The sequence below is a fragment of the Theobroma cacao genome, chromosome 4 (genome assembly GCF_053813885.1).
Source record: "Theobroma cacao isolate CCN51 chromosome 4, ASM5381388v1, whole genome shotgun sequence".
Classification (NCBI taxonomy): Eukaryota; Viridiplantae; Streptophyta; class Magnoliopsida; order Malvales; family Malvaceae; genus Theobroma; species Theobroma cacao.
Genome location: NC_142642.1, coordinates 36,314,437 through 36,338,466, shown reverse-complemented (window position 1 = coordinate 36,338,466; position 24,030 = coordinate 36,314,437). Strand labels below are relative to the sequence as shown.

The 24,030-nt window shown below is 36.1% G+C and overlaps 4 protein-coding genes across 8 annotated transcripts; 2 read left to right on the top strand and 2 right to left on the bottom strand.

Moving 5' to 3' along the window:
- Positions 1–377: 377 nt before the first annotated feature.
- Positions 378–5,346, bottom strand: LOC18602870 (BTB/POZ and MATH domain-containing protein 2-like). Its single transcript, XM_007034509.3, has 4 exons — positions 4,349–5,346; positions 3,272–3,620; positions 1,282–1,558; positions 378–858 (listed from the first exon to the last, which is right to left on the bottom strand). Exons 1-4 carry the CDS (start codon positions 4,771–4,773, stop codon positions 677–679), a joined length of 1,233 nt encoding a protein of 410 aa, XP_007034571.1. The 5' UTR covers positions 4,774–5,346; the 3' UTR covers positions 378–676.
- A 510-nt stretch (positions 5,347–5,856) lies between these two features.
- On the top strand, positions 5,857–8,568 carry LOC18602869 (P-loop containing nucleoside triphosphate hydrolases superfamily protein). Of its 4 annotated transcripts, none has more exons than XM_007034508.3 (2): positions 5,857–6,980; positions 8,366–8,568. In XM_007034508.3, exon 1 carries the CDS (start codon positions 6,095–6,097, stop codon positions 6,938–6,940), a length of 846 nt encoding a protein of 281 aa, XP_007034570.1. In that variant the 5' UTR covers positions 5,857–6,094; the 3' UTR covers positions 6,941–6,980; positions 8,366–8,568. The 4 variants fall into 4 exon arrangements, with proteins under 4 accessions (XP_007034570.1, XP_017974887.1, XP_088661420.1 ...); XM_018119398.2 differs by lacking the exon at positions 8,366–8,568 and adding an exon at positions 7,764–8,064 and having other exon boundaries at positions 5,857–6,966; XM_088805294.1 differs by lacking the exon at positions 8,366–8,568 and adding an exon at positions 7,764–8,064.
- A 628-nt stretch (positions 8,569–9,196) lies between these two features.
- On the top strand, positions 9,197–13,101 carry LOC18602868 (ARM repeat superfamily protein). The gene is given in 3 exon segments (XM_018119395.2): positions 9,197–10,543; positions 10,546–12,275; positions 12,427–13,101. Coding segments are annotated over 3 exon segments (2,481 nt in total). The 5' UTR covers positions 9,197–10,218; the 3' UTR covers positions 12,853–13,101.
- Positions 13,102–14,044: 943 nt separating this feature from the next.
- Positions 14,045–23,750, bottom strand: LOC18602867 (alpha/beta-Hydrolases superfamily protein). Of its 2 annotated transcripts, XM_018119521.2 has the most exons (14): positions 23,376–23,750; positions 22,214–22,295; positions 21,029–21,132; positions 20,092–20,218; positions 19,108–19,202; positions 18,702–18,825; positions 17,981–18,061; positions 17,030–17,128; positions 16,396–16,554; positions 16,235–16,292; positions 16,072–16,142; positions 15,675–15,719; positions 14,924–15,100; positions 14,045–14,822 (listed from the first exon to the last, which is right to left on the bottom strand). In XM_018119521.2, the coding sequence occupies exons 1-14, from the start codon at positions 23,411–23,413 to the stop codon at positions 14,319–14,321; spliced, it is 1,764 nt and encodes a 587-aa protein (XP_017975010.1). In that variant the 5' UTR covers positions 23,414–23,750; the 3' UTR covers positions 14,045–14,318. The 2 variants fall into 2 exon arrangements, with proteins under 2 accessions (XP_017975010.1, XP_017975011.1); XM_018119522.2 differs by lacking the exon at positions 23,376–23,750 and having other exon boundaries at positions 20,092–20,138; positions 22,214–22,231.
- Between the last annotated feature and the right edge of the window lie 280 nt (positions 23,751–24,030).

Sequence of the window (24,030 nt, the reverse complement as noted above, 5' to 3'; positions counted from 1 at the left end):
CGTCACTTAGCTGCTTGTGTTATTGTCACAAATTTCCATGGTTATGCACTTTGGATGACAAACAAATACAGAAAAGCTTACTTATGTCAAAAGAAGTTATTAATGTGTAATTTTGGCTTAACGTACCTTATGCCGAAGAAATGTAGCTCAACGTACATGAGAAAGGGCTGAGGCTTTAACGCTTCATTTGGTGAGAGGGAAAGAATTGAAGGGAGTGGGCTACGTGAAAAAAGTGGAGGAGAAACTGCCAGCAAGGCTTTGCTCTTTCCTTAAGCCAGCAGTAAAAGTTGAACATGTTCAGATCGTTTTCTTTAACTGTATTGGATGCCTCAGACCCCTCTAATTTCACGTGCCAGGGTCATGGCAGAAATGAGATCTCCAAGATAAATGGTTTCTATATCATGGTTGATCTTTTCAATGTTGCTCAATATGCTAATCACAAAGATCTGAATCTACATACAAACGTGAATTGGGGCATCTAGGCCTGTACAAACTTAAAAACTTTGTATGACAACCGAATGAGCCATTAAACTTAAATTTTTCATAGAAGTGACCAAATGCTAGTACAACCCAAAAATGCCTAAACCTATCTTAGCACACTTTTATTAAACCTATCTTAGCACACTTTTATTAGTTTTCTTACTGACCGAAAGATATCTGTATGTCATTCCCTAAATCACTGTAATCTTGGTTTCACTCGTCGGCCATTAACATCACAACCATCAAATGAAGTTTCTTTTCGATATCCACACGCAATAACAGAGTGCTCCCCAATTCTCGCAACATAGTGCAGCAGCTCAGTAAGAACAGTTGGACAGCTTTCCTTCAGATATTCAAATCCATCTGTTTGCATCACAGCTGAAAACAATACAATGACAATTTGCTCATTCCCCATGCTCTCTCAGGAACAGATAAAATAAATTAAAAAAGGGTTTCTTTTCCAGGAGATAAATTCAATCAGTGGCAATTAATTCAAGATTCAAGCAATTCAGAACATCTATCTCACTCTGCATATTAATAGAATTGCAGCAGTGAAGTAGCCATGTTTACCTATTTTAACAGTTCAAAAGTAGGCCATATGGATGCTTTTTGTTAGTCACCAAAAAACAATGTGATGGTCCACATATTGGTGAATAATGTACTTAGGAAAGTAGCCAAAAGAGTAAAATTAGCATATGCACCATAATAAAGTGAAACCATTATGCATTCTGGTTCTGGAGAGACATTCTCCAAGCATATTATAAATGAATCCAAAATAGAGTTGGTTTTCATAGTTCCTACCTCTTAAATTTTCCGGCAATGCAACGAATTTTAGACAAACAGCTTTCAAATGCAAACAGTGGTGCTGTTCTGCCAAGGCTAATGTAGTTGCAACTGTGTTTATTGTAACACTCTCACAAAGTTTAGCCTCGCAGAGCAATCTCAGTCTCTCAATTGCATAACGGTCAGCAGCGGCCAGCAGATGCTGAGCCACAAGTGTAGAAGCCCATTTAGAGGTTGAACCCACAAGCTCTTCCATATCTGGTAGGTCATCCCAGTAAATAAAATGTAGTAATGCCTGCAAACATCCAACCATGATAATAACAAGTTATACTCAAAATAGTTACCAAGTCACCTTGGAAATTTTCTCAAAAGGTTCAGCAAGTTTTAAGCCTAGAAAAATCTAACATAACAGAATGCTAATTTAATGTGTTTAATCAAAAAGGAAAAAAAAGGAAGTTCGGTTCATGACAAGGCAAAGGGAAGCAGAGCAGGAATCTCATAGCATGGACCTGCTAATGAAATCAGCTTCTGTATTCCAACTCCATGTTCACCAAAGTAAAAGGAAGCCATGACGTCATCTGTATCAAGTTTCACAGTTACTACGATATGTTTCATAGTAGTTTATCCACTACCATGCACGCTAAGCAACATTTAGGTATTAAAATAGATATTAATGAGGAGGAAATATCTGACTCTTAGGACATTTGATGCTGATGTTACAAGATAAACAGCTGGATTTACACATCGAAAGGCAGTATCCTCAATGCATCTAGCTGAAGCACTGCTGCAGACAGCTGAGAAATTTTGTCAAAACATTTTGAAGTATATGATCATGAAATCCCATTGGAGCACGTCAGCTGAAATTTTATTTGATAATAGTCCACTAGTTCCAATAGATAATACCAACTAGACCTTGTTGAAACTAATGCAAAGAGCAGTGCAGTTGGAAAAGAAGCAAAGAAGATAGTAAACCTTAACCGAGATTAGGAAGAATTGTGTACAGGAGCAGCGCCTTAGGAGAAGAATCCAGATGTGCACTCCTGTATTAAACCCCCCCTGTATGGCACCACAATTACTCACCTAACAAAAAGAACCAATAGAACTACCTCTTCCTACGGGCCTTGCTATACCATCCAAAAAATGCTCATGATGAACAAACAAGTTGTGATTATAAGTTCTTAAGAAACACTAAGAACTGCTTTAACATAGTTTAGGGCACAATTATCATATTGTGATCCTAATCAGTAATCACAATAATTGTGCTTCTAATCATAAAACAAGTTAATGTTTAATAACTTTCAGAATTATGCTATGCCAACAGCAAGACAAATCTCACACAAGATTCCAAACCCTGAAACAAGAAAAGATAATACCATAAAACCATTCCCTCTACCCCAGTTCACATTTTAGTTTAAGACATTTAAATCAATGAAAGCAGACCTTTCTTTCTTGACACCTATTACCATTCAGTTTGTGCTGAAGAAAAAACAAAGCCTAATTTTGATGCACAAAACATAGTAAGAATCTATCAAGTAGCATTCTAACGAGTCTTCACCCTATCATCTATATATAAATTGTGTAACAAGAAACACTTGATTACAAGGATGGAAATACAGCCAAAAGTTGCTAAGTGAAGAAAAAGCTTATCATAGAAGCTTGTTTTGTTGCTTCTTACACTGCTGATATTAATCATATTCTCCATTTACGTTCAAATCAGACTTGATAGGAATGGACTACCGCAGAGCTATGAAAAGAACTAGGGAAAGAGAAAAGTAACATATGCAACACCTTCATTCTAAATAAAAAAAACAGAAGGGCAGGCAAATGTACAGAAACAACTTATCCCAAGAAACCGAGCTAATTGAAAAGCTCCAACACCTACATAAGCATCTATTATTGTTGAAAACTTGATCTAGTTTCGAGCAATATTATGAGATAAGCACAAAAGCCAGGAAAAGGGGGGGAAAAGAAAAATGGAAACAAGATTAGGCCAAAAGAGAGGGAGAACCTTAAAAATAGGGGCTTCCATATCTTCTACTCTAATACACTGCGTGTTACGATCCTTCAATGGACCAAATAGTTGTGCCCTGAATACAGGTGAACGAGCAGCCAGAACCAACTTGTGGGCATCAAATATTTCACCGTCAACTTCAAATTTGACATCAGCTCCCTTACCACTTTGTAATAGCCTCCCAAAATGCTGACCAAGATTAGATGGTGGCATCACAATGGAAAATATTTTAGGTCCCTCCGTATATGACTTAACTACACCAACACAACAGCAAATTGAGAGGCAATCATCTCTAAGGTAGTCCGACGTCTCTATAAGAGTTCTTTTGAAAAAGCGTTTATAACCCCTGCAACACAGAACAATGGCAGCCATTTAATGATGTTTCCAAACAAAAATATACTGAAGAATAATGAATCTAAATCAACTACAAAGTTACTAAGCATAGACCATGATAACACAGTAGAAGAAGACAGTTTGCTTATAATTTTTTAATTGGTTGTGCAAAGAATTTCCATAAATTTCCTACACTGCAGAAATGAAACAGACATCAGACCATTAACAGGTCAATGCACTGACAAACATTTGGTTAACACCAAAAAGCCATAGGTTCTTGCCAATGCCAATGTGCTTGGAACATCCATGAAATTTAACCTGCAGAACTGCATTTCAAAAGCTACCTTTACAAGATTCAACTATAAAGGAAAGAAGCTAGCGGGAAATCTTAGAAGATAAAATTGCATAAGAAGGTAAATAAAAAGGGGTAAAAACCTCATGCGTTTTTAATTCTTCAAAAATATTAGTACTTGCTTTTCTGTCCAAACGCACATTTACTTTCTGCAAAATATAAAGACTGAAGTGTACATAATTTTATTTTGATTATCATTCCTATAGGTGAAGCAAACCATAAAAATTCAATGTGAATTTCCATATCTTGCTTTCTAGAACCTAAGCAAGGAAGCCTGCAAGCAACTTAACTTGATTTCAAGATTTCAACACCAATCATCATTCATCTTTTAACACAAAAATATAAACAATAAAAGTTCTTTCACAAAGCAAAGAAACATCAAAACTCACCACATGCTCCCACGATACTTAAGCGTATAAGGCCCGCTCTCAAGCGTCCTCCCAAAATGGCTATGCACTTTGTGATGACCTTTCCCACTCTGGTCCAAAAGGGTCAACTCAAAAAGCGCCCTTACATCCGTTCCTTCACTTGCCAGCGCAATAAAAAGCGAAACGTAAGAAGCATTATCCTCAGCACTCTTGCCATCTGGGTAGAAATAAATGGCCCATTCGTAGCCACCAACCATAAAAGTTTCTGAAGCTATGTATTTGCCAACTCCCATGCCTTTGGCAAGGGAGTAGCCGCTGATCTTGAACTGATGGGACCCATTTACCGTCTCGGTTAGAGACGTCGAGGAGGTAGAAGAAGAAGAAGACGAAGGAAAAGAAGAAGTTGAGGGTTTTGGGAGTTCTCTGTTAAAGCTAATTGTGCCCATCAACAGTGGAAGGATAAATTTGGGATTTTGATTATCTAATTATTGCTATTTTGGTTGAAGATGAAAAGGGTAATTGGCGAATTTTTATAATTCCTTTGCGTTAATTGAATTGAAATTGGGACTGGATTTCGGAAGAGTATGTGAGATTTTTAAAGGTGAGCTTTTTTTCGAAATCTGAAAAACTGGGGTTTTCTTGTTTGATTGGAATTGAAAAGGGTAGGAAGTGAATCAGGGTTTTATTGATCGAATTGTGGTTTATTTGGATCACCACTTAAGAACCCTAATGGGTAGAGAATTAGGGAAGTTTTATCGAGAGGAAGATATGACGGTCGGCGATGGATGAAATCGAAAATTTGGGAGGGGATTTTGGGGGACGAGGATGACAAAATTTACACTACGGGAATTTGAGGGGGAGTTGGAAGAGGTGGTGAAGGCTGTTTTTGATTTTGATTAAGCGTGACGGCGATGTTTAAAGTTGAAACCACAGTGACTCTTGTTTTAAAGTTGAATGCAATTAAATGGTACCTTTAAAAGTTTAAGTAATGGAAACAACCTTGAAGTTTCTGAATTTCCCAAAGCCAAAAAAGATTACTTAACAGGTTTGGTTTTGGCTGTTTTGGGGCAAAAGGAGGCCCTCACCACAAGGCACAAGGTCCACATCCCAACTTCCCAAAATCCCCAAATGCCAATTCCTAAGCAAATAAAAATGAAGGCAAGTGCTAATTCTTATTGCTAGTTGGGTGGTGCATACTTGAATCCCATAATACTCTTTTTTTTTTCCTAACAAAGACTAAAACTTTTTCACAGGTTTTTTTACATATTACAAGTGGCACGTTTTTATCGTGATTTTGTCCATGTTTTCCAAATAAAGTCCAGTTGATCAACAAGATGGGTTTTGTTTGAGAGGACCAATGAGATAGGTCGAATTCAAAGAGAAAGTGTAACTAACATCATGTTAACTGCATCAAGTATCAGCCACTTTAGAGTTAAAATTCTAACAAAACCATTACAAAGAAACAATAACAAGGAAGTTACCTTCAAGCCTTATAATGGTATAAGGGAAATTTGAGGAAATGAGGCGTGCATTGCTTGCGTAAGTTTTAATGTATTGGTCATTTTGCCCCAAATCCAACAGCCCTGTGCCTGAAACCAAACGCAGCCTCAGACCTAGAAAACACTCAGAACTCAACTCAAACCAAACCTGGAAAGTTGAAATGCCCAAACTAGTCCAAACCCCAAAGTACCCAACAACAAGAGCGGTAAAAAACCTCCTTTCTCATCTCTACCTCCCCGGATCTCGACTAAACTAAAACAATCCCTCATGTTTCGTAGACTCTGTACATCTCTCTTTCACCCCAAACCCTTTTCCCTTCTTCCCCTCCCCAAAAAACCCTCCTTTTCAACTCCCCAAACTCTTCCCAAAGGACTCTTTTTCACTTCAACCATCAGAATGGCTAATACCCAAAAGTTCCATTCCATTCCTTCCCTTGACAAAGCCTCAAAACCAGAGTTACTTCGTGCTCTGGAGTTTTCTTTAGGCTCTTCTTTTAGCTCTGACTCAATTTGCCCCACCCCAAATCCTTTAATCATTGTTATAAGTGGTCCAAGTGGGGTAGGCAAAGATGCAGTCATCAAAAGACTCAGAGAAGTCAGAGAAAATCTTCATTTTGTTGTTACTGCTACAAGTAGAGGAATGAGGCCTGGTGAAGTTAATGGCAAGGATTATTATTTTGTATCAAAGGAAGAGTTTTTGTCGATGGTTGAAAAAGATGAGCTTTTGGAGTATGCTTTAGTTTATGGTGATTATAAAGGAATACCCAAGAAGCAGATAAGGGAGTTTATGGCAAAAGGGTGTGATATTGTGTTGAGGGTGGATATTCAAGGGGCCGAAACATTGAGGAAGATTCTTGGGGATTCTGGGGTGTTTATATTTTTGGTGGCTGAGAGTGAGTTGGCTCTTGTGGAGAGGCTTATTGAGAGGAAGACTGAGAGTAAGGAGGAATTGCTGGTGAGGATTGCTACTGCCAGAGAAGAGGTGAAGTATGTTAATAGATTTGATTATGTTGTAGTGAATGCTCAAGGTAAGCTTGAGGAGGCTGTGAATTTGGTGGGGTCTATCATTGATGCTGAGAGGGCTAAGGTTTGCCAGAGGAGTCCGTTCATTTGACACTTTTGCTGCAGAGGGTTCTTCAGGTTGGTTTTTTCAGGTAGTTTTTGGTTTCTTTTTGAATTTTGTGTTATTAGGCATTGTTGGTTTTGAATAAAAAGAGTAGTTAATTGTTACGTGATGACATCATATTAGGGATTATTAGTGTTTTTCGAAGTGTATGCCCAAATAGAAACAGTTGGGGGGCAAGAAATTAATGCATTGGAAGCAGGTCTTAAGTTGCGAGCTTATTATATTGCAAAGATTTGCATTTTAGGCTAGTCTTTAGAGGTATTAGGAGTCTCTTTTTTGTATATACTTGTTTTCATATGATGAATGCCCTAATTTTAATAGCATTGCCATGGATTGCCACTGATGATTTGGTTTATTTTATATCTGGATGATGTTATGTAGGACATTTTCTAAAATTGATTGTGAGTACCCTTTGAAGCCTTGTTATCTTGGTTCCATTTAAAGTTTATTAGGGAAAAGGAGTGCAGTATTTGTATTTACTAACATGTTTTATCTGGGCTTTTAAGTCTTAAGCATAACTTTTCACATGTTTATGTTGTATGTTAATTAACAGAATTATACTTGCTCTGTTATGGTTTTTATCTTCCCGGTCTTTTTGCCTTTTTTGGATTTTTGAATGGTATAGTTCTAAAGTGGTGCCCTTGCTGAGGTAGGGTTTACCTTTTGAAATGTTAAGCGATACGCATTTGCAATGATCACATGTATAATTTAGATAATAAATTTGCAATGATCACTTGTATAATTTAGATAATAAAGGTTAGTGAATATTATGTTGGATAAGCAAAGTTGCTTATAATATTGGTATTGGCAGGGTCTTGATGCTGTTGCTCAAGTGGGAACAGAACTTTACCTCTGTCATCCAATAAAATTAAACACCTTACTTCAAATGTGTTGGAGTTATATCTGGCTGTCCTCTTCTGGATTAAGAAAAATCTTTGAAGCACATTGATAAAAAAAGAAAAGTTCAAACTTGAGTTGTTGTTAGAAGGTTATTTACTATGAAGAGTTGGCTTTACAGGGGCTGTTTATGGGGTGAATTTATTAGTGGAGTTGAATTGCTGCCTAGTAATTATCAATTATTTTTCCTTTTGCTCTCTTCTGGCATTCCATTACATGATCGGATTATTGCTCCACAGTCACTGAATGTGCCCTTGTTGACTTAAAGTTTATTTTAAAAAGAAAAAAGAAGTTGATTTCTGTATCCATTGACGGTTGTTTGAATCTGCTGTGGCTATTTCTCAATATCATTCCTCAACTCAATAAATTTCATCAGCATAATCATGTGTTCTAAAGACTGAACATTTTTGAAAGATAGATTGGTGTAGATAATTGATGTTAAGTAATTCAAATCAACAAAATATCAAACTATCTTAATGATTTTTCATTTTAATCTCAACTCTCTGGATTCTACAGTTTGAGGATTATGGAGCCACGTTTGTCGATGTTTCTGTATACTGCTTCTGGTTATCAGGTGGCTGCTTTCGTGTATACTGAATTATTAATATTAGCCATTTGGTTAAACTTCATGTTGATCGTCCTCATATCTTTTCAATGTAACCAATTTAGATTCTTTGCTGTCTAATATATTCCAGTAATATCTTACCGTGATCCTATCATTCTCCCTGTTTGTCTCAATCTCTTTAGAGGATCTTCGACTGGTAGTAACTCACTCTTCCCAATTTTTTCTCTCAATTGAATGGTGGTTTAACTGAAGCTAGTCCAAGGGACTACCGAATAGATGTTCATGCTCAACTTTTCATTTTCATGGCAATAGGTTCTTCTGACACAATTTCTTTCAGGGACAATTGTGTTGTTTACTTGTTTCATTCTGGGCCAAAGTTCCATACAATACCAAGAAATGCCCTCAATGACCCATGTTGGGGTTCAGAAATGATAAGCTATTGTAGCTTGCTAATTTGGTTTTATGCTAAACCATGCTTTGAGCACCAAGAAGCAAAGTTACGAGACTTGAAGGAACTATGATTTTAAATAAACAAAAGCTGCAGATGATCACGTCCACGGCCATACGCAAAAGCAATTGACACACATGGAATGAATAGGAGAATGATACGTCTACAGCTCAATAGAGAAGCCGAGTAAGCAGTTGTGTGTAATTTGCCCAAAACATTCCCTCTTGAAACAAGAAATTCAGTTAAATAATTCTCTGGCAAAGATTATGTCAGATCAGATAAGAGTAATACTAATACATTCGTGTAGGTCAAGGGACTAGAAGGCAAGGGCCTTGGGTCCCATTTAAAACCTTTGACTTGACACAATAAAACTCTTGCTGTGATCAATCACCGCAAGCTACAACCGACCAATTGTCAGAATTACACAATAAATAAGTTTTAATTACTAAATTACAATATGGGTAGAGATCTAGAACAGAAGCAATCATGCTTAAGATGGAATATTTTAGTTCTGGTATGATGGTTGGGGTGCGTAATAGCCCGTTTCAAATCCTGTTGTTTGCAAATTAATGTTGCCAATAGTATAACCCTCTTGAATATAGATCACCATTTCCTTTCAGAAAGCATCCATGGTTCGATAATAATTCCCACTTGGTACCAAGAGACCACGACCAGGATATTTTAAGATTAGTTTAAATGCTGGCAGCAGCTTCTTGGATATGTGAAAGATAAAAGTCAATGCTTCCAAGAAATAATAAACGGATCGAAGGATATGGAATAGACCAAGCAATGTCCAGGTTGACATATGTGCTTTGGTTGCTTCCTGTTCCTGGTTATGCTCCTTTATTTTGTGGGGTTGGTTCACATAAATCAACACAAGGCAGAGAAGGGGTGAACCGAACCAGAAATTGGAAAAGTGATTTCACTTTTGTTTAAAGGAAGAATGAAGTGGCTTTTGGATGTTTTGTCAAGAAACTTTAACTAATTAACAGAAGACAAAAGGACTTTGGAGAATACAACCCTTGGCCTCTAAGTAATAAGGAGGAGCGAGTGACAGCAATTCATTGCAAAACTTCCCAGGAAATATGACGGGAAAGACAAGAGACTTAACGTTACTCTTTCCTCTACATTTCCACAAAACAAACGTGCTTGCGAAGGTCATTATCCTCTCTTCGTTTATAATCACCGGTCTTTCGTTCTTTCGCTTCACATCTCAAGACAGAGACAACTTCAGACCTAGAACATCAGAAACTCTTCCACTCCAAGCCAATCTTTTAACATCTTGTTCTTCAACAAGATCTTCATTTTTTGTCGTGAAGAATTAAGCGTCAAAGTTTTCCATTTTGATCCCAAAACATGGATCGTGGACGTTCCTTGAAAGATGATGGAGGTGTTCGTTTGCAGATTAATGAGCTTCGGAAGCTTAGTGAAACCTGTGGGTCTAACACCATTTTTGAACCCCAGAGCAGTCCAGAGAATAGAGAAAGTAGTGCAGAATCCATCTCTTCAGCATCGGTGGTTCGAGCACCAGAAAAGAAACTAACGCTCTTCGCTCTCAGGCTTTCAATCTTTGAAAAGTCTGCTACTGGCCTTGGAACTCTCGGCTTCATCTGGGCAACAGTAGTTCTTCTTGGTGGCTTTGCAATCACTTTAGATGAAACCGACTTCTGGTTTATCACCGTTATTTGTTAATTGAAGGGACTCGGATATTCAGCAGAAGTCATGAGCTTGAATGGCAACACCAAGCTACATGGTCGATCACTGATGCTGGTATCAATAGTTTCCGAGCAGTGAGATCCAGCTCACACATCCTCATTAGAGCTGTGAAAAAAATCTTCTATCCACTTTCCTTGATAAGGAAGCAAACTCAAAATACTAGAGAAATAGCGCAGGTTGATCGTTCACAAGTTGGAAGATGGAATCAAGCAAGAGCCCCAACTCGGACATGGATACCTTCGGATGTTCCTCTTCTACCTTATGGTCAATGGGTTTTTCTTTCAAGAAACATAAGCAAAGTCCTGTACTGGCTCCAGCTTTTATCTGCAACAGCTTGTGTAGTACTTTCATCCATGAAGCTCATCAAGCACAACTATGGGGAGGTACAGAAGGGAGATACCGATAAAAGGAACCGGCAATCTGCTCTGAATATTTTCTATGCCTTGGCCTTGGCAGAAGCTCTGTTGTTTCTGATGGAGAAAGCTTACTGGGAGTATAAAGTCATATATTGTAAACTTTTGGAAGAAGTGAACAGGGAGTGCGAGTTCGGGCCTACGGGTATAATTTCTATCAAAAGGTTTTTCTATGATGCTTATTCAAGATGTGTTGTTGGAAGCATTTTTGATGGCTTGAAAATGGATATTGTAACTTTTGCCATGGACCTGTTGGCTTCAAATTCCCCTGATGAACAGCTCATTGGAGCGAGAATTCTTCGCCAGTTCGCGATTAGTGAGAGGTACTCTGATGATACCTTACAGAAGATTGGGATAAATTTGTCAGCGGTAGAAAGATTAGTTGAAATGTTGAACTGGAAAGACCCTCAAGAAGAAGAGATCAGGAAATCTGCTGCGGAGGTATTGTCAAAACTTGTTGGTAAGAAGCAAAACTGCCTGCGTGTAGCTGGTATACCAGGTGCAATGGAATCAATATCATCTCTGCTTCAAACAAATAGGAGTTCTGGTGGTGGAGCAGATGAAATTGGTGAAAAGAACCTCATTCTTGATCATGTAAATTACAGTTTCTGGACATTCAATCATTTAGGACTTCTTATTCTGAAAAAGCTTGCCTGTGATCATGACAACTGTGGAAAGATTGGAAACACAAGGGGCCTCTTACCTAAAATCATAGATTTTACACATGCTGGAGAAAAGTTGTTAAGGGATGAAAATGTTGCACCATCTCAGATTCTAACCGTTAAACGATCTCTTCAATTGGTGAAAATGCTGACAAGCACGACTGGTGCCACAGGAAAACATCTCAGAAAAGAAATCTCCGAGGTAGTTTTCACAATCAGCAACATTAGATATATCCTACGATATGGAGAGAAACACCCAATGCTGCAAAAACTAAGCATAGAAATCCTAACCAATCTGGCATTGGAAGAGGAGGCAACAGAAAGGATTGGTGGCACTGGTGGGGTACTCAAGGAGTTGTTCAATATATTTCTCAACCAGGAGATGCCAGAGCGTCAGAATCTTGTAAGACGTGCTGCAGGCGAAGCGCTAGCTATGTTGGCCTTAGAAAGTAGAGCTAATTGCCATCGCATCTTGAAATTGCAAGCCCTGGAAAGGCTCGTCGAAGCATTGGAGGATCCATTACTTCGTGTGAATGCTGCAAGAATTTTAAGAAACTTGTGCACCTACAGTGGAGCAGAATGCTTCTACCAGTTGAAGGGTGTCATAGCTGCAGCACCCACAGTAAGTTTTTTCCTTCAGTGAACAAGAAAACTAATACTATGTCATATATGTCAAAAGATGCACTGAAGCATATATTTACCCTCATCTCTTGTCTGTATTACAATTGGTATAGAGTAGATTTCCCCTGCTTGATATTTTATCATTGTGGCAGGTGCTCAAGACAATCATGTCAGAAGAGAATAAGTTACAAGAAGTAATGGTTGGTCTAGCAGCACAGGTTTTCAAACATATGACTTCTGAAGAATCAAGCATCATGTTTGACAGAGCTGGAATTAAAGAGGAAGAATTAGCTAAAGCATTGGTTCAGATTCTTCAGAAGTACTACCATCCATCGGCTAAGGTTCCAAGAATAAGGAGATTCGCCATAGAGTTGGCAATTTGGATGATGCATGACAAAGCAAAGAATGTATACATTTTCAATGGTTTGGGGATGGAGAAAGAGCTGGAGGGTGTATTAGAGACCACAGCAGAGCTAGAGAGCTTCAACATATTCTCTGGCACTGTTGGGCTCAGCCGGCACAGCACAACAATTCACTCACTGGTTGAAACCGCATTGAAGCTGCTGAGGGAGAGCTAAGTTGTACAAAATAAGGCAACTCCATCATTCAAATTTACTATATATTACTGCAAGTGTTTGAATAATTGGTCTTGTGAATATGTACTCATTAACAGCTAAAGCAGATTCTTTTTCTCTAAGCAATAATCATGTTGATGTAATTGCTACTATAAGTTATTCTTTTTTTTTTCTTATAACATTGCTATAAGTTATTGTAAATCATGGAATTCAAGGGTTATTATTATTATTATTAATCATAACATGCTGATATATGGATGTGCACTCTTGGTTTGCTACATGCCTAGATGATCTTTCTATGTATACAAGGTTACTAGGAATTATCAATGAAGTAGGTAAAGCTTGAAGAAATGCTTACCACTCTGTCTTATAAGGATGTTTTCGAGCAATCAACTTCCCTAATATCATTAAGTCATAACATGACTGGATCTATGGTGATGTTATGATTCAAGCAAGCACACCACACACGTATTACCTACTATTAATTATTACAAAAAAATTAAAATAATATTCCACATAAGGATAAATGGTGCCAAATTTATAAAAAAATGTAATGCATAAAATAAGTAACAATTAAAATGTCAATTCATGTTAGTGGTTACCACATTGCTTTTCAAAGGGGTGGTGCCATAGTTTTCTCTCTGCACCTTTTGACAGGTACAAAAAATAAATCCAGAAGGCTTAGGGGAACTACCATAATAGCTAATAATATTCACAACTATCCCATCCCTACGCTAATTTCTCTAAATAGCTACTTCTTTCGAAGCAAATCTCTGTCCTTTTATCTGATTGTTAATAATGGTGGATGGTCTCATTATTAGAAGACCATAAGTGCACAATCCCAGGAAGAAAATGGATGGTCCCATTATCAATATGGCTCTGTTATTTCACATCCGATTATTATGTGTAAACATAGGAAAATGACATTCATACTCCATCCAAGGTATTCAGTTAGTGGTCATAAATTTCAACCATAAAACTATGAGTTAAGGCTGCTTTCTGCATATTAGGTTCTGATGCGGCTATGCAGTAGTGTTGCATAAATGTATATTTGGCTGCCAAAACCATAGTGTATGACCGTATGGTGTATGTTATACAATCAATAGGCCCAGCATCTGCAACCAGAAAGGTAAAGTTGCAACTTGCAATAACATCCAGAGCTACTCTTTGTAGAATTGGAAATACCAAACGAGCAAAGCAAAAAAGTTTTGGTAATGGTATTGACAGAAGGTTACCCAATTAGGCAAAAAATCATTACATCTTTTTCCAGAGAAAACAATAGATAATGAAAGCCAATGCCAATATAATCATATTTCTTAACACATGACAAACCTTTTTTTTTCCCTTTTTCCTTTTTCTTTCTTGTTGCCTTTCCTTTCCGTTGAACATTTTACAATGCTACAATTCCTACCCTATCTTAGTTACAAAATAATACATCACCAGGCTGTTCAAATAAGGTCATTTAACTTTCATCGGCTGTTTCGAAAGAAGTTGAGATCCCAACGACGCATCAAACCATCCATTATGTTAGTAGAGGGGTTTCGTATAACTGTTACAGTGGCTTTTGTGCTAGCTGACATGTCTGCATCAGATGAACTTTGGATGCTTGCTGAGGAATCACTTCGAGCAGAGGTCACTGTGCTCCCTGATTCAATGGTTGACAGAGGAGTATCAAATGCAGGTCCCACAGATGACACACAAGTCGAGGGAGATGTGTGCTCATGGGCAACATTGGAGCCATTGATCACTAATTTGGATTCTGTCTCAAAGGGTGCCTGACGCTCCACTGGAGTGGAAGTGGACTCTGGGGGCAAGGAACTGCACTTTTCTGTGGTGGAAGAAGTATCCCTGCTATTTATATCATCTTTCTGTAAAGACTCTGAAGAATCAGCACAAGCTTTGGGTTGGTCTTCTACCTGAGGACGCTGTGTCTCCAAGTCCTTTAAGGACTCAATTATGGCTTCCATGAACATCTGAATATATAGAGATGTAAAATATGGATAAAAGATTATGAGTTGATTAGACAGTCAAGAATGTTTATAGACATCAGTAAAAGCTGAAAGTTTCAACTCACCCTTTCTTCCTCCTCCACATTACATGGAAAACCTGTCAAGTCATCCAGTTGATATTCCACATATTGATCATCATCCATTGTTGTTGGCACATGTGGGCCAAATGGATTACCATTGGATAATTCAAAGCTTATCATATTGGATGATGATGAACCATTATCATCAACGTTGTCTTTCTCCTGCAGCAAACACCATTCAGTGTGAGTGACGCCTTTTGCTTCCTCCCTCTCCCACCCTAAGCCACTTTATCCCTCATTCTTATATACACTAACCATTTCAATTTATCTTTTTGTATCCATCTCAAAAGTTTTTTTTTTTTTAATTTATTTAGCTTTTTCATGCAGAGGCAGTCAAAGCCAGAGTGATTAACCAGCAAATGAAAAACAGAGTTGTGCAGCATCTTTAAGAGAGCACAAAGCCTAACTACACGCTGCTATACACATAATTGAAAGTTATGCTCTATCAACAAAGCCACAAATCTAAGTTGTGTCCCATGATGATATCAGTGTAATTTCAAATTGGCATTATATTACAATTAGCAAGCATCAAATTGGCATTATATTTCCATTTCAATGTGAATTACATAATAAGCTGACATAAAATGGGCTAAGTCCTTGTGTTGTGTGGCATTGCTTCAGAGGATGATGCATCCATTTGTGGAACTTGACAAATAAATGTTTTTCCTATGCATTGAACATTAAAAATCCAGTTGAAGTAATGAAGCAAAGTTTTAAAAAATGAAAAAAAAAATACCTGACATTCAGTGTGATTTTCTTTAGATGGGATATCAGAAGGAACCTGAGCACAATCAAAGATGCAAATATTATACACAATTTTTTTACAAAAAAAGTTAAATTTCGTTTCCAATGTAGATAAATAAACCATAAACAACAAACGAAAGGGGGAAACTGTTTACAAGGCTTTTGAACTCATAAATATCACTTTTCTTTTCCCTTATCTATTTTCCTATATACATATGTTCATTTCAAATAGAAAGCAGAAGATCAAAGTTGTTCATCCATACACTTTCCATATTTTTCATTAGGTAATATAACCCTTCAAATGCACTGAATTTGAAGAAGACTGTTTGAAGAAATTGTGTTACAAGTCATTCTTGACGAACGGGCAAAAAAAAGCAACTAAAACTGACCTCCGTTCGACTCATAGGTCTTTTAGAACGAACTTCTTTAATGGCATCTGCTGTACTGCTAGTTGCTGGCTCTGTGTTAAAAGTCAACCAGTAAGACAATATTATTAATAGGTGTGCAAAAATTGGCATGTAAGTCAAGAGTTACAAGGTACATTAGTCATGCCTTTAGATGCAGCTGAAGACTCTGGGAGAAAACCTACTTCAGGGACAGCCCAACTACCCTGAAGATAAAACAGTCAAGAATTAGCAAAGGATTGTGGATGTGACATCTGGCACTTCCAATAAAAGTAAGACCACCAAATATGTGTTTAGTGCTCAACTTACCTTACCAAAGTAATCATGTATTGAATCATAAAGAGTTGCCCCCACCTCATCCTCAGGAGGTTGCAGGACATTGTGGAAAAAAATATTTATGGAATCAAAGTAAAATTGAGGGCGAGGAGAGTTGTGATCTCCCTCAAATTTAATAATATTCTTATCACCCTGCAAAAGTAGTGCATCAATATATAAGGCATCGCCTGGAATGCAGGAATGGCTACAAAACTGAAGGAAAATCAATCATTCAATTAATCATATTCCTATATAAAAGCAGATAATGGAAAACCGTGCTAATCATGCACAATGAAATTTTGGAAGATAACCCTTTTTGTGTGGATTTATCAAGCCAATACAGAAATGGATGCAACCATTTACGTTAGCAGCTTCTTCTAATGTAAACTCCATACTTTTTTCCAAAAATGCAGGCCATGAAGATAAAACAGGATGAGCAAGTAGGACAAATCTGAAGGAGAGAGAGATTTCGAAAACCATTAACTATAAGATTTCTGATTATCCTGAAAGCTTAATTGAAAAGGAAAGGATAATATATATATCTAGGATTACCATTTTTTTCCAATATGGAGTTCCATACCTTAAGAATTCCTTATCAAATTCTATCGCTAACAAGGAGGAAACTTACCACATAACCTTCAAATATTCGATCTGAGTGATGAGGGCGTATAAAATCATCATCGACAGCATGCCCAAACAGCACAGGGACAAAGCAAGATTTTGCCACCTAGATTAAAATGAAAATAAGTAAAAATGTAAATCACATCTATGCATAACAGTAAAGAACATGAAAAAAAATAAATAAAGGCAGTAAAAAGTGAAATCATTATATCATTCAATTTCCAATTTCATGTGCATGTTATACTTCCCTCCACCCCCATACCCTTTTTTACATGTATTTTCTATATAGTAGCAATACATCCAGAAGCATTTCCAGGAACTTACAAAAGCTATTGGTTGGTGACACCATTCTGGCATTTTGTCAATTTGCACAGATCAATAATAATCCCTTTTATTTACGGCTAAAGATACCAAATCAGGCAAGATACACTTCCAAAACAGATTTTTTGGTGCATGTTCCATGTACAAGCATGTGTGTGCATGTATATGTGCGCGTTAGAGAGAGAGAGAGATGTTACAACACAAGTTCTTTCATTATCACATCTTAGTCCCGATATTAAAATCCTCAGCTTGTTGGCCAAGATGAACTCAGTAGAACACTAAAAGATAGGATTTTTATCCATTTATTTGTGTTTATATGGTTGGATGAGTAGCAGACAATCTGGTTGATCTTTCAGGTTCACTTAGTAGTTTTCAGACAATAACTCGTACAAATTCAAATGGTACTACGCCAAATAATTTGTCACATCAACTCAAAAATAAAACATATCAGTCCACTAAAACATTAAGATTCCATTTAATGGTTCCACCAATCAATCAAAGAACAAAGAAAAATTAAAGCAAACCACTTATCAAAAGAGCTCAATGCAAAAATATCAGGAAGAAACTCCACCATGCCAAAGCAGAACTATGAGTTTCATGAGCAACATAGAAAAATAATTTATTTTCAGTCTCTAACCTTGATGGCGTTAAGGTCTGTTATGTCAAACTTCGCCTTTTTCTGGATAGCTTTTCGCATGTATTGGATTGCAAACTTAACCTGGGGCAAGCAAATGAAAAAGTTAGGGTCATAGGACAAGAGAAGCAATGGTTTCAAGATTCTTATAAAAAAATTTGATAACTTTGCAGAGCAAGCAAAAAGATAATTTGAGCATGCTAGCGACAATAGACCCTGAAATTGAAGGTTGATGACTCACCTTCATCTATCAAGCTAATCAGCTTAAACATATGCTGTATTTCCAATCTGAGCCATTACTATTAAAATTTTTCCTTTAGTTCATAGTGTTTGATTATCATTAATTAGAAAGAAAATATGCTAAAATCAACTGCACATATAGCAAATAAAATGTAATACAATAAATCAACAGAATAAACTTGCAAAATTAAAATTGTCCATCATTGGGCCAATCAAAGGAAGTGGACATGCTAATAGTGGGATGTGGTTGTTAGAATAAGTACATGAAGAACTACAATCTAAACACTACAATTTTTCTTCTTTTTTTTTTAATAACACCACCATTCCTTATAATAGTTGCCAGCACCAAATTTTCTATACAATCTCTAGCACCCCAAATTTCCCCTTGGTCACAGTGCTAAATTGTAGTTAGGCACAAAGTCAAAAAGGGCTAAAATCAACAAAAGATATAATGATTAAAATGCAATACAATGTATCTCCTTACTGTGAACTTGGGCAAACGGAATTTGTATGTATCCACTAGTTCCATCATCAGATCAACCAAGTCAGAAAAGGGACTGTCAAGAACCATTCCCGCAATTGAAGGATCCTCAGCTCCATACATTAGGCTGTAAGCAATCATTTACATACTTACTGTTACATAAACATGCAGAAACACATCTGCTATTGTAGGTTCATATGAACACAACAAAAAATTATACTAGCAGAAGAGAAAGACAGCAGACTAAAACCAATTTATTTAATAAATAGTATTTGCGAAGTCCAAGCAGGATAGCATTAAAACTCCATGAATTCATTAAAGCTGCTAAGATAGCAATTATGACAGGGCTTCCATACTCAAAACTTTCCAACAGTAAGCTCAAAGGAAAATGGCAAGTGCTTTGAATAACCTGGTAACAGCACCCATTGAGCGGCCCCATAAGCCAATCAAAGAGACATTTCCATCTGCCCGCAAATAATCAACCACTGCTTTCAGATCATCCTTCTGAAAAATAGGAAAAGAATGTCAGGCAGAATTTTCATGACAGGCAATAAAGACCAAAATGGACATATGTGATATTATAGAGAAAGTCACTAAAATATGAGTGTTCAAGGCTTTTCTATTCCCTTCCCCAAATAATGCTCTATCAAGGCTTTTAGTGGAGAAGAAATACAAGTTAAAAGTATATTACCAAGTTGAAAAGGTGTACAATTGACCTTAACAAGGACAATTCAGACAGCACAAAGTTGGTGACAAATATGCCTTTGATAAGATTATATACCACCTGGGTGACAGGTGGCTACTTTATCTGATAAGGAGAAAAGTGGGTGACAATTATTTAACCTTTATTTTTTTAAAAAAAATATTGGGAGTGTTCCACTTATCAGAACTTTCAAATGTAAACTCATGAGAAGCATTCACTCTACACCAGGGAGAAGGATCAAAGGAAGAGAAGTGGCTATTTTACGTTTTTTATTTTAGTTAATTTTATAACTTACAAGGTTGCAATTTCACATGTGATACAAAATTCAACTACTAGTCAATGTCAAAGAGCATAGTCAAGAAAAAGTTCAATGCATGTGAAAACTTACAAAATCTAAAAACCAAAAGTATTCACCCCCAAAACAAGTTTTCCCAGGAGAAACTAATAAAGGTCACTGTACAACACATCTATATAAAGTAAGCATACCCGAAAAAACCCAAGACAGATTAACAATTAATATAACAAATTTGCAGAGAGCCACATTATCACAAGTTCACAACCAGTAGTAATTGCATGCAAAACGTTACTAAAAATATTGATCAAACACTACAAGAGGCATTTCCTGCATCCATAGCAAAAATGAGAATAAGAAGTTCTAGATTTTCTTCAATTAGCTAGTTATTCACTTACTTCATTCCAACCCAAGGTGACATGCTCTCCTCCAGATAACCCAGATCCTGAAAAATCAAGAGTGAAAACTGTAATATTTGAAGCCAGCAAGATTATAGCAGCTTCACTAGCATCAGCCCTGCAGCCACTGCCAAAAACCAAGATATGCTAGCAGTCAGCAATGATGGCTACAAAACAGTAACCAAAAAAAAGTACAAGTGTACAATATTTTACTTGGTTGGCTGCCAACATAGAAGATGCAACAAGAGAAAATATATATATAATTAGATCTGAAGTAAGAAACATATTAGATATAACAGAAACTAGTCACAGAATCCCTGAATACTGGCCAACAGCAATACAGAAATGGCACAAATGTAGAATACTAAAGCAATTGATATCTGAAAATTACACAACTAAAACAATTCTTTGCAAAATGCATTATCTCATATTTTTCTGAATTTGTTCCTTAGATTATAGAAAAGTAACAAAATGGAGTTTGCAAACACTAAGCCGTATGCAATAAATTTAAATATAAAACAATCAAAGTCTCTAAATTACTACTGGTGGTAAAAGCAGTAATGACATGATAGCATTAGAAAATATAGTCAGAAAAATCAATAGCCTAACTAACAATAAATGCAATTATAACTGTCACTAATTCATAATCATCAGGACAAGGTGTTACCTAATTGAAGATGTACTATATAACAAAGAGAAATGAAAGAAAAAGTAAATAAATAAATGAAGGTATTTTTATCCGAATACAACTGTCCTAAAGATAACCAACGCTATTAGATGGCTGATGTTAATTGATATATGCAAGTTGGACTAAAATGCCATTTTTGATGGGAGTACAAACTCCAAAGAGATTTTTTTTTTATTTTGTATGTTTCCACAAACAATTATTGATATTGCCAGCAATTTCTCCAGTAACCAGTCAGAACTTCTTTGTCACCTGTTCCCATGGCAGTATATTACACAGGGCAGAGGTTTTCCTTCAGGACTAACCAGGGGCACGTAATGACTACACCGTAGAACATCTCCCCTGCTGTTTTTAACCTGCAAAATGGCAAAAGCACCTCACATATAACACCAACTTAGATTCATCCATATTATAAACAATCATAAAGAAAATATCTTCTTGTAAAGAATGTACAAGAAATACTTGTCAACTCACCCCCTCAACCCCCACATCTTCACTACTAAAAGAAAATAAAAATTAATGTGATCATATTTTTAATTTACAACAGTTTCTCATAATCTATTAGGAGATCTGAAATTATTATCACATAATACATAGAAAATTAACAGTTTGAAATAGTTGCAGTCCCATATTAATATTTCTGAATATTTGAATTCTGTCCAGTCAGACCTAAGACTGTTACTTTGTGCTGCAAGACCTTAAACCTTTCAAACCATCCCAAACATATCTTTATAAGGTTTTCTTCATATGTTGATGCCCTGAGATTTCCTTTCTAAATTAACCATATCTCAATTCTGACATAATGAAAGTCAAACAAATCTAGATTTCTAATTTTACCTTAAAAAGAGACTACATATCTTGCTAGAACAAACTTCTGACCTGCCCACCCAATAAAATGATAATGCAAAAGTAGTTTCAGATCTCATTTCACCACTGATTAAGAATCTCATCAAATGAAAACGAAGGCCTACATGCAGAATGAGTTTAATCTTAACCTGTCTTGTACCAATATGCAGAAAACATGCTAGCACTTATAATTTCTAAATTTGATAAAAGCTTTAATCTTCAATAAATTATGATGTCTCATAAAGCACATGCCAGCATGATGGTTGCCACATGATGATAAGGCAAAATGTCACAAATAACTCAAACAATTTAAAAAATTGACCTCTTATTGTTTCCTGTCAAAGGAAAAGAGAATGCAAAGACGTACAATTGCTAGGGACACGTTGCTAACTGATTTTAATTTATCAGTAATTTGAATGAGTTGAAGACAACAGAAAGTGACCCTGTCTGTTGCACCACTTTTTTTTAACGAAGAAAGTGGAAATGAAGAGGTTAACATCATTAGTAAGTTTGAACAAACCTGAAGGTTAAGAATTTTAGAAAGCTAAATAAATTTGAAATTTCTCCTGCATAGATTATCTTACACTGTACCTCTATATCCTTTCTTTGGTACCATTTCCCTTTCAGCATGAATTCTTGATCCAATAGATCATTATCTGGATTGTATTCAGCTCTGCCACCCAAAAATGATACCCATTAGAAATTGAGAAAAAGAAGTATGATATAATTATAGTTTAGAATAATTCACAGTCCTAAATTAATGATGTCCCAAACATTTATACATCTGTAAGTATCTCATTACAAAAGTTCCTGACTAACTCTCCATTCATTTTCCTTTCCTGTTTAATATCTCAAAGCAAGGATCTCCAGGTTCATTTCATAACTCTACTAGTTATAAATCATCTTATCTTCAAACTAGAACAGCATTACAACAGATTTCAAGCCACATAACTTATATTTCCAAATTGAGATATAACGTAAAAGTCTTGAAGATCTAATTCCTACCAATAACAGTTTCAATTTCACAGGTAAGCTGATCAAAATTATTACATGCAGCTTTTTCTCTCTAGACTTCTTTCAAAACTAAACAAAACAGTTAAACAAAATTTCATCTTTCAACTGTCTCTTTGTCAATTATCAACTTTGTAACTGCTAAAACTATCAGAACCATAATTTTTTTTTCTTTGCCAGCACCCAGTCAAAGGTTTAAGATTCACATACGCCCCACCCCCAACAACAATAAAATATATATATATGTATATATATACAAAATTATATGAATATATGAAAATTAATATACCAGAACATGAGAGCTAAAGAAAACCGTCACAAAGAATTAGACAGAATCTAAAATTTTGAAAAGATCATGGGAAATTAAGAGGCTTGCTAATATGATCAAATTCGAACAATAAACAACCATGTAACAATAATCACCCCTGCCTGCTTGCTCAGAAAACTGATCAGCGTAAATACAAAAACAAAAACTTTAAATCTGATGCGATATAAAAAAAAAGGGTCTAAGTATAAGCAAGTAGTTAAATTAGTATCATTTGAGCAAACGGGTTTTCTTTTCTTGATCCCTGCAAACCAAAAACACTCATACATGAAATCCCAATGTTTCCATTCTCTTTCCAAATTTTCTCATCAAACAAACAGAACAGAACCACAACAAAAATAAAATAAAATTCAATAAAAAAAAGAGAAAACAATATCATTTATTCCCAAAAAGTAATATAAAAAACCAAAAGACTACCTGGGAGGCCGTATTATAAAGTTGACAAGCTGCTCCATAGATTTCCAAAAATGATAACCAAATGATCTCTTTCTCTTTAATTTCTTCTTTCTCTCTGGGCTGAGCTGTTCTTTGTTAATTTACCAAACTCAACAATAAAAAAAACTAAAACATATGAAAAAAAAATCCTTTTTTTGTGTATAATATAATAATATATAATTATGATAAAGAAAAGACAACAAGGAAACAAAGAAGACGCTCCTTATGTTGACTAAAGAAAAGGGTTTTCTCAGACAAAGAAGCGTAACACGAAGATGAAGAAGAAGAAGAAGAAGAAGAAGAAGAACAAAGCTTTGTCAAATATTGTTGTTGGTGTTGATGTCTCCCATCTGAGTTTCTTTCTGACAAAAAAAGAAAAAAAATATATTTGTTGCCACCCAAGTCACAATCTTTGCCCCTCTGGCTGCTGCACGTGCTTGAAGGTGGCACGTGTTGGGTAAGTGATGGGCTTTTTTTTTTGTTGAGCCCAAATTTAATAATGTCCATTTTCTTGTAAAACAAATTCACTTGGGTTTAATTTTCCATTTGATGCAAAATTTATTTTAATTATAATTTATTAATTCTAGTAAAATGTTATATTTTCTATGTTTCTAAATTTTCTTATTTCAAATTTATT

Coding starts and splice junctions, on each gene's coding strand:
- LOC18602870 (XM_007034509.3), bottom strand. CDS start 4,773: ATGGGCACAATTAGCTTTAACAGAGAACTCCCAAAACCCTCAACTTCT. Junction 1,559..3,271: donor TGGAAGCCCCTATTTTTAAG/GTTCTCCCTCTC, acceptor GGATGTTTGCAG/GCATTACTACATTTTATTTA. Junction 859..1,281: donor ATTGCCGGAAAATTTAAGAG/GTAGGAACTATG, acceptor TATTGTTTTCAG/CTGTGATGCAAACAGATGGA.
- LOC18602869 (XM_007034508.3), top strand. CDS start 6,095: ATGTTTCGTAGACTCTGTACATCTCTCTTTCACCCCAAACCCTTTTCC.
- LOC18602867 (XM_018119521.2), bottom strand. CDS start 23,413: ATGGAGCAGCTTGTCAACTTTATAATACGGCCTCCCAG. Junction 19,203..20,091: donor TCACCTTGGGTTGGAATGAA/GTAAGTGAATAA, acceptor CCTATTTTTCAG/AAGGATGATCTGAAAGCAGT. Junction 17,129..17,980: donor CAGACCTTAACGCCATCAAG/GTTAGAGACTGA, acceptor ATTTTAATCTAG/GTGGCAAAATCTTGCTTTGT.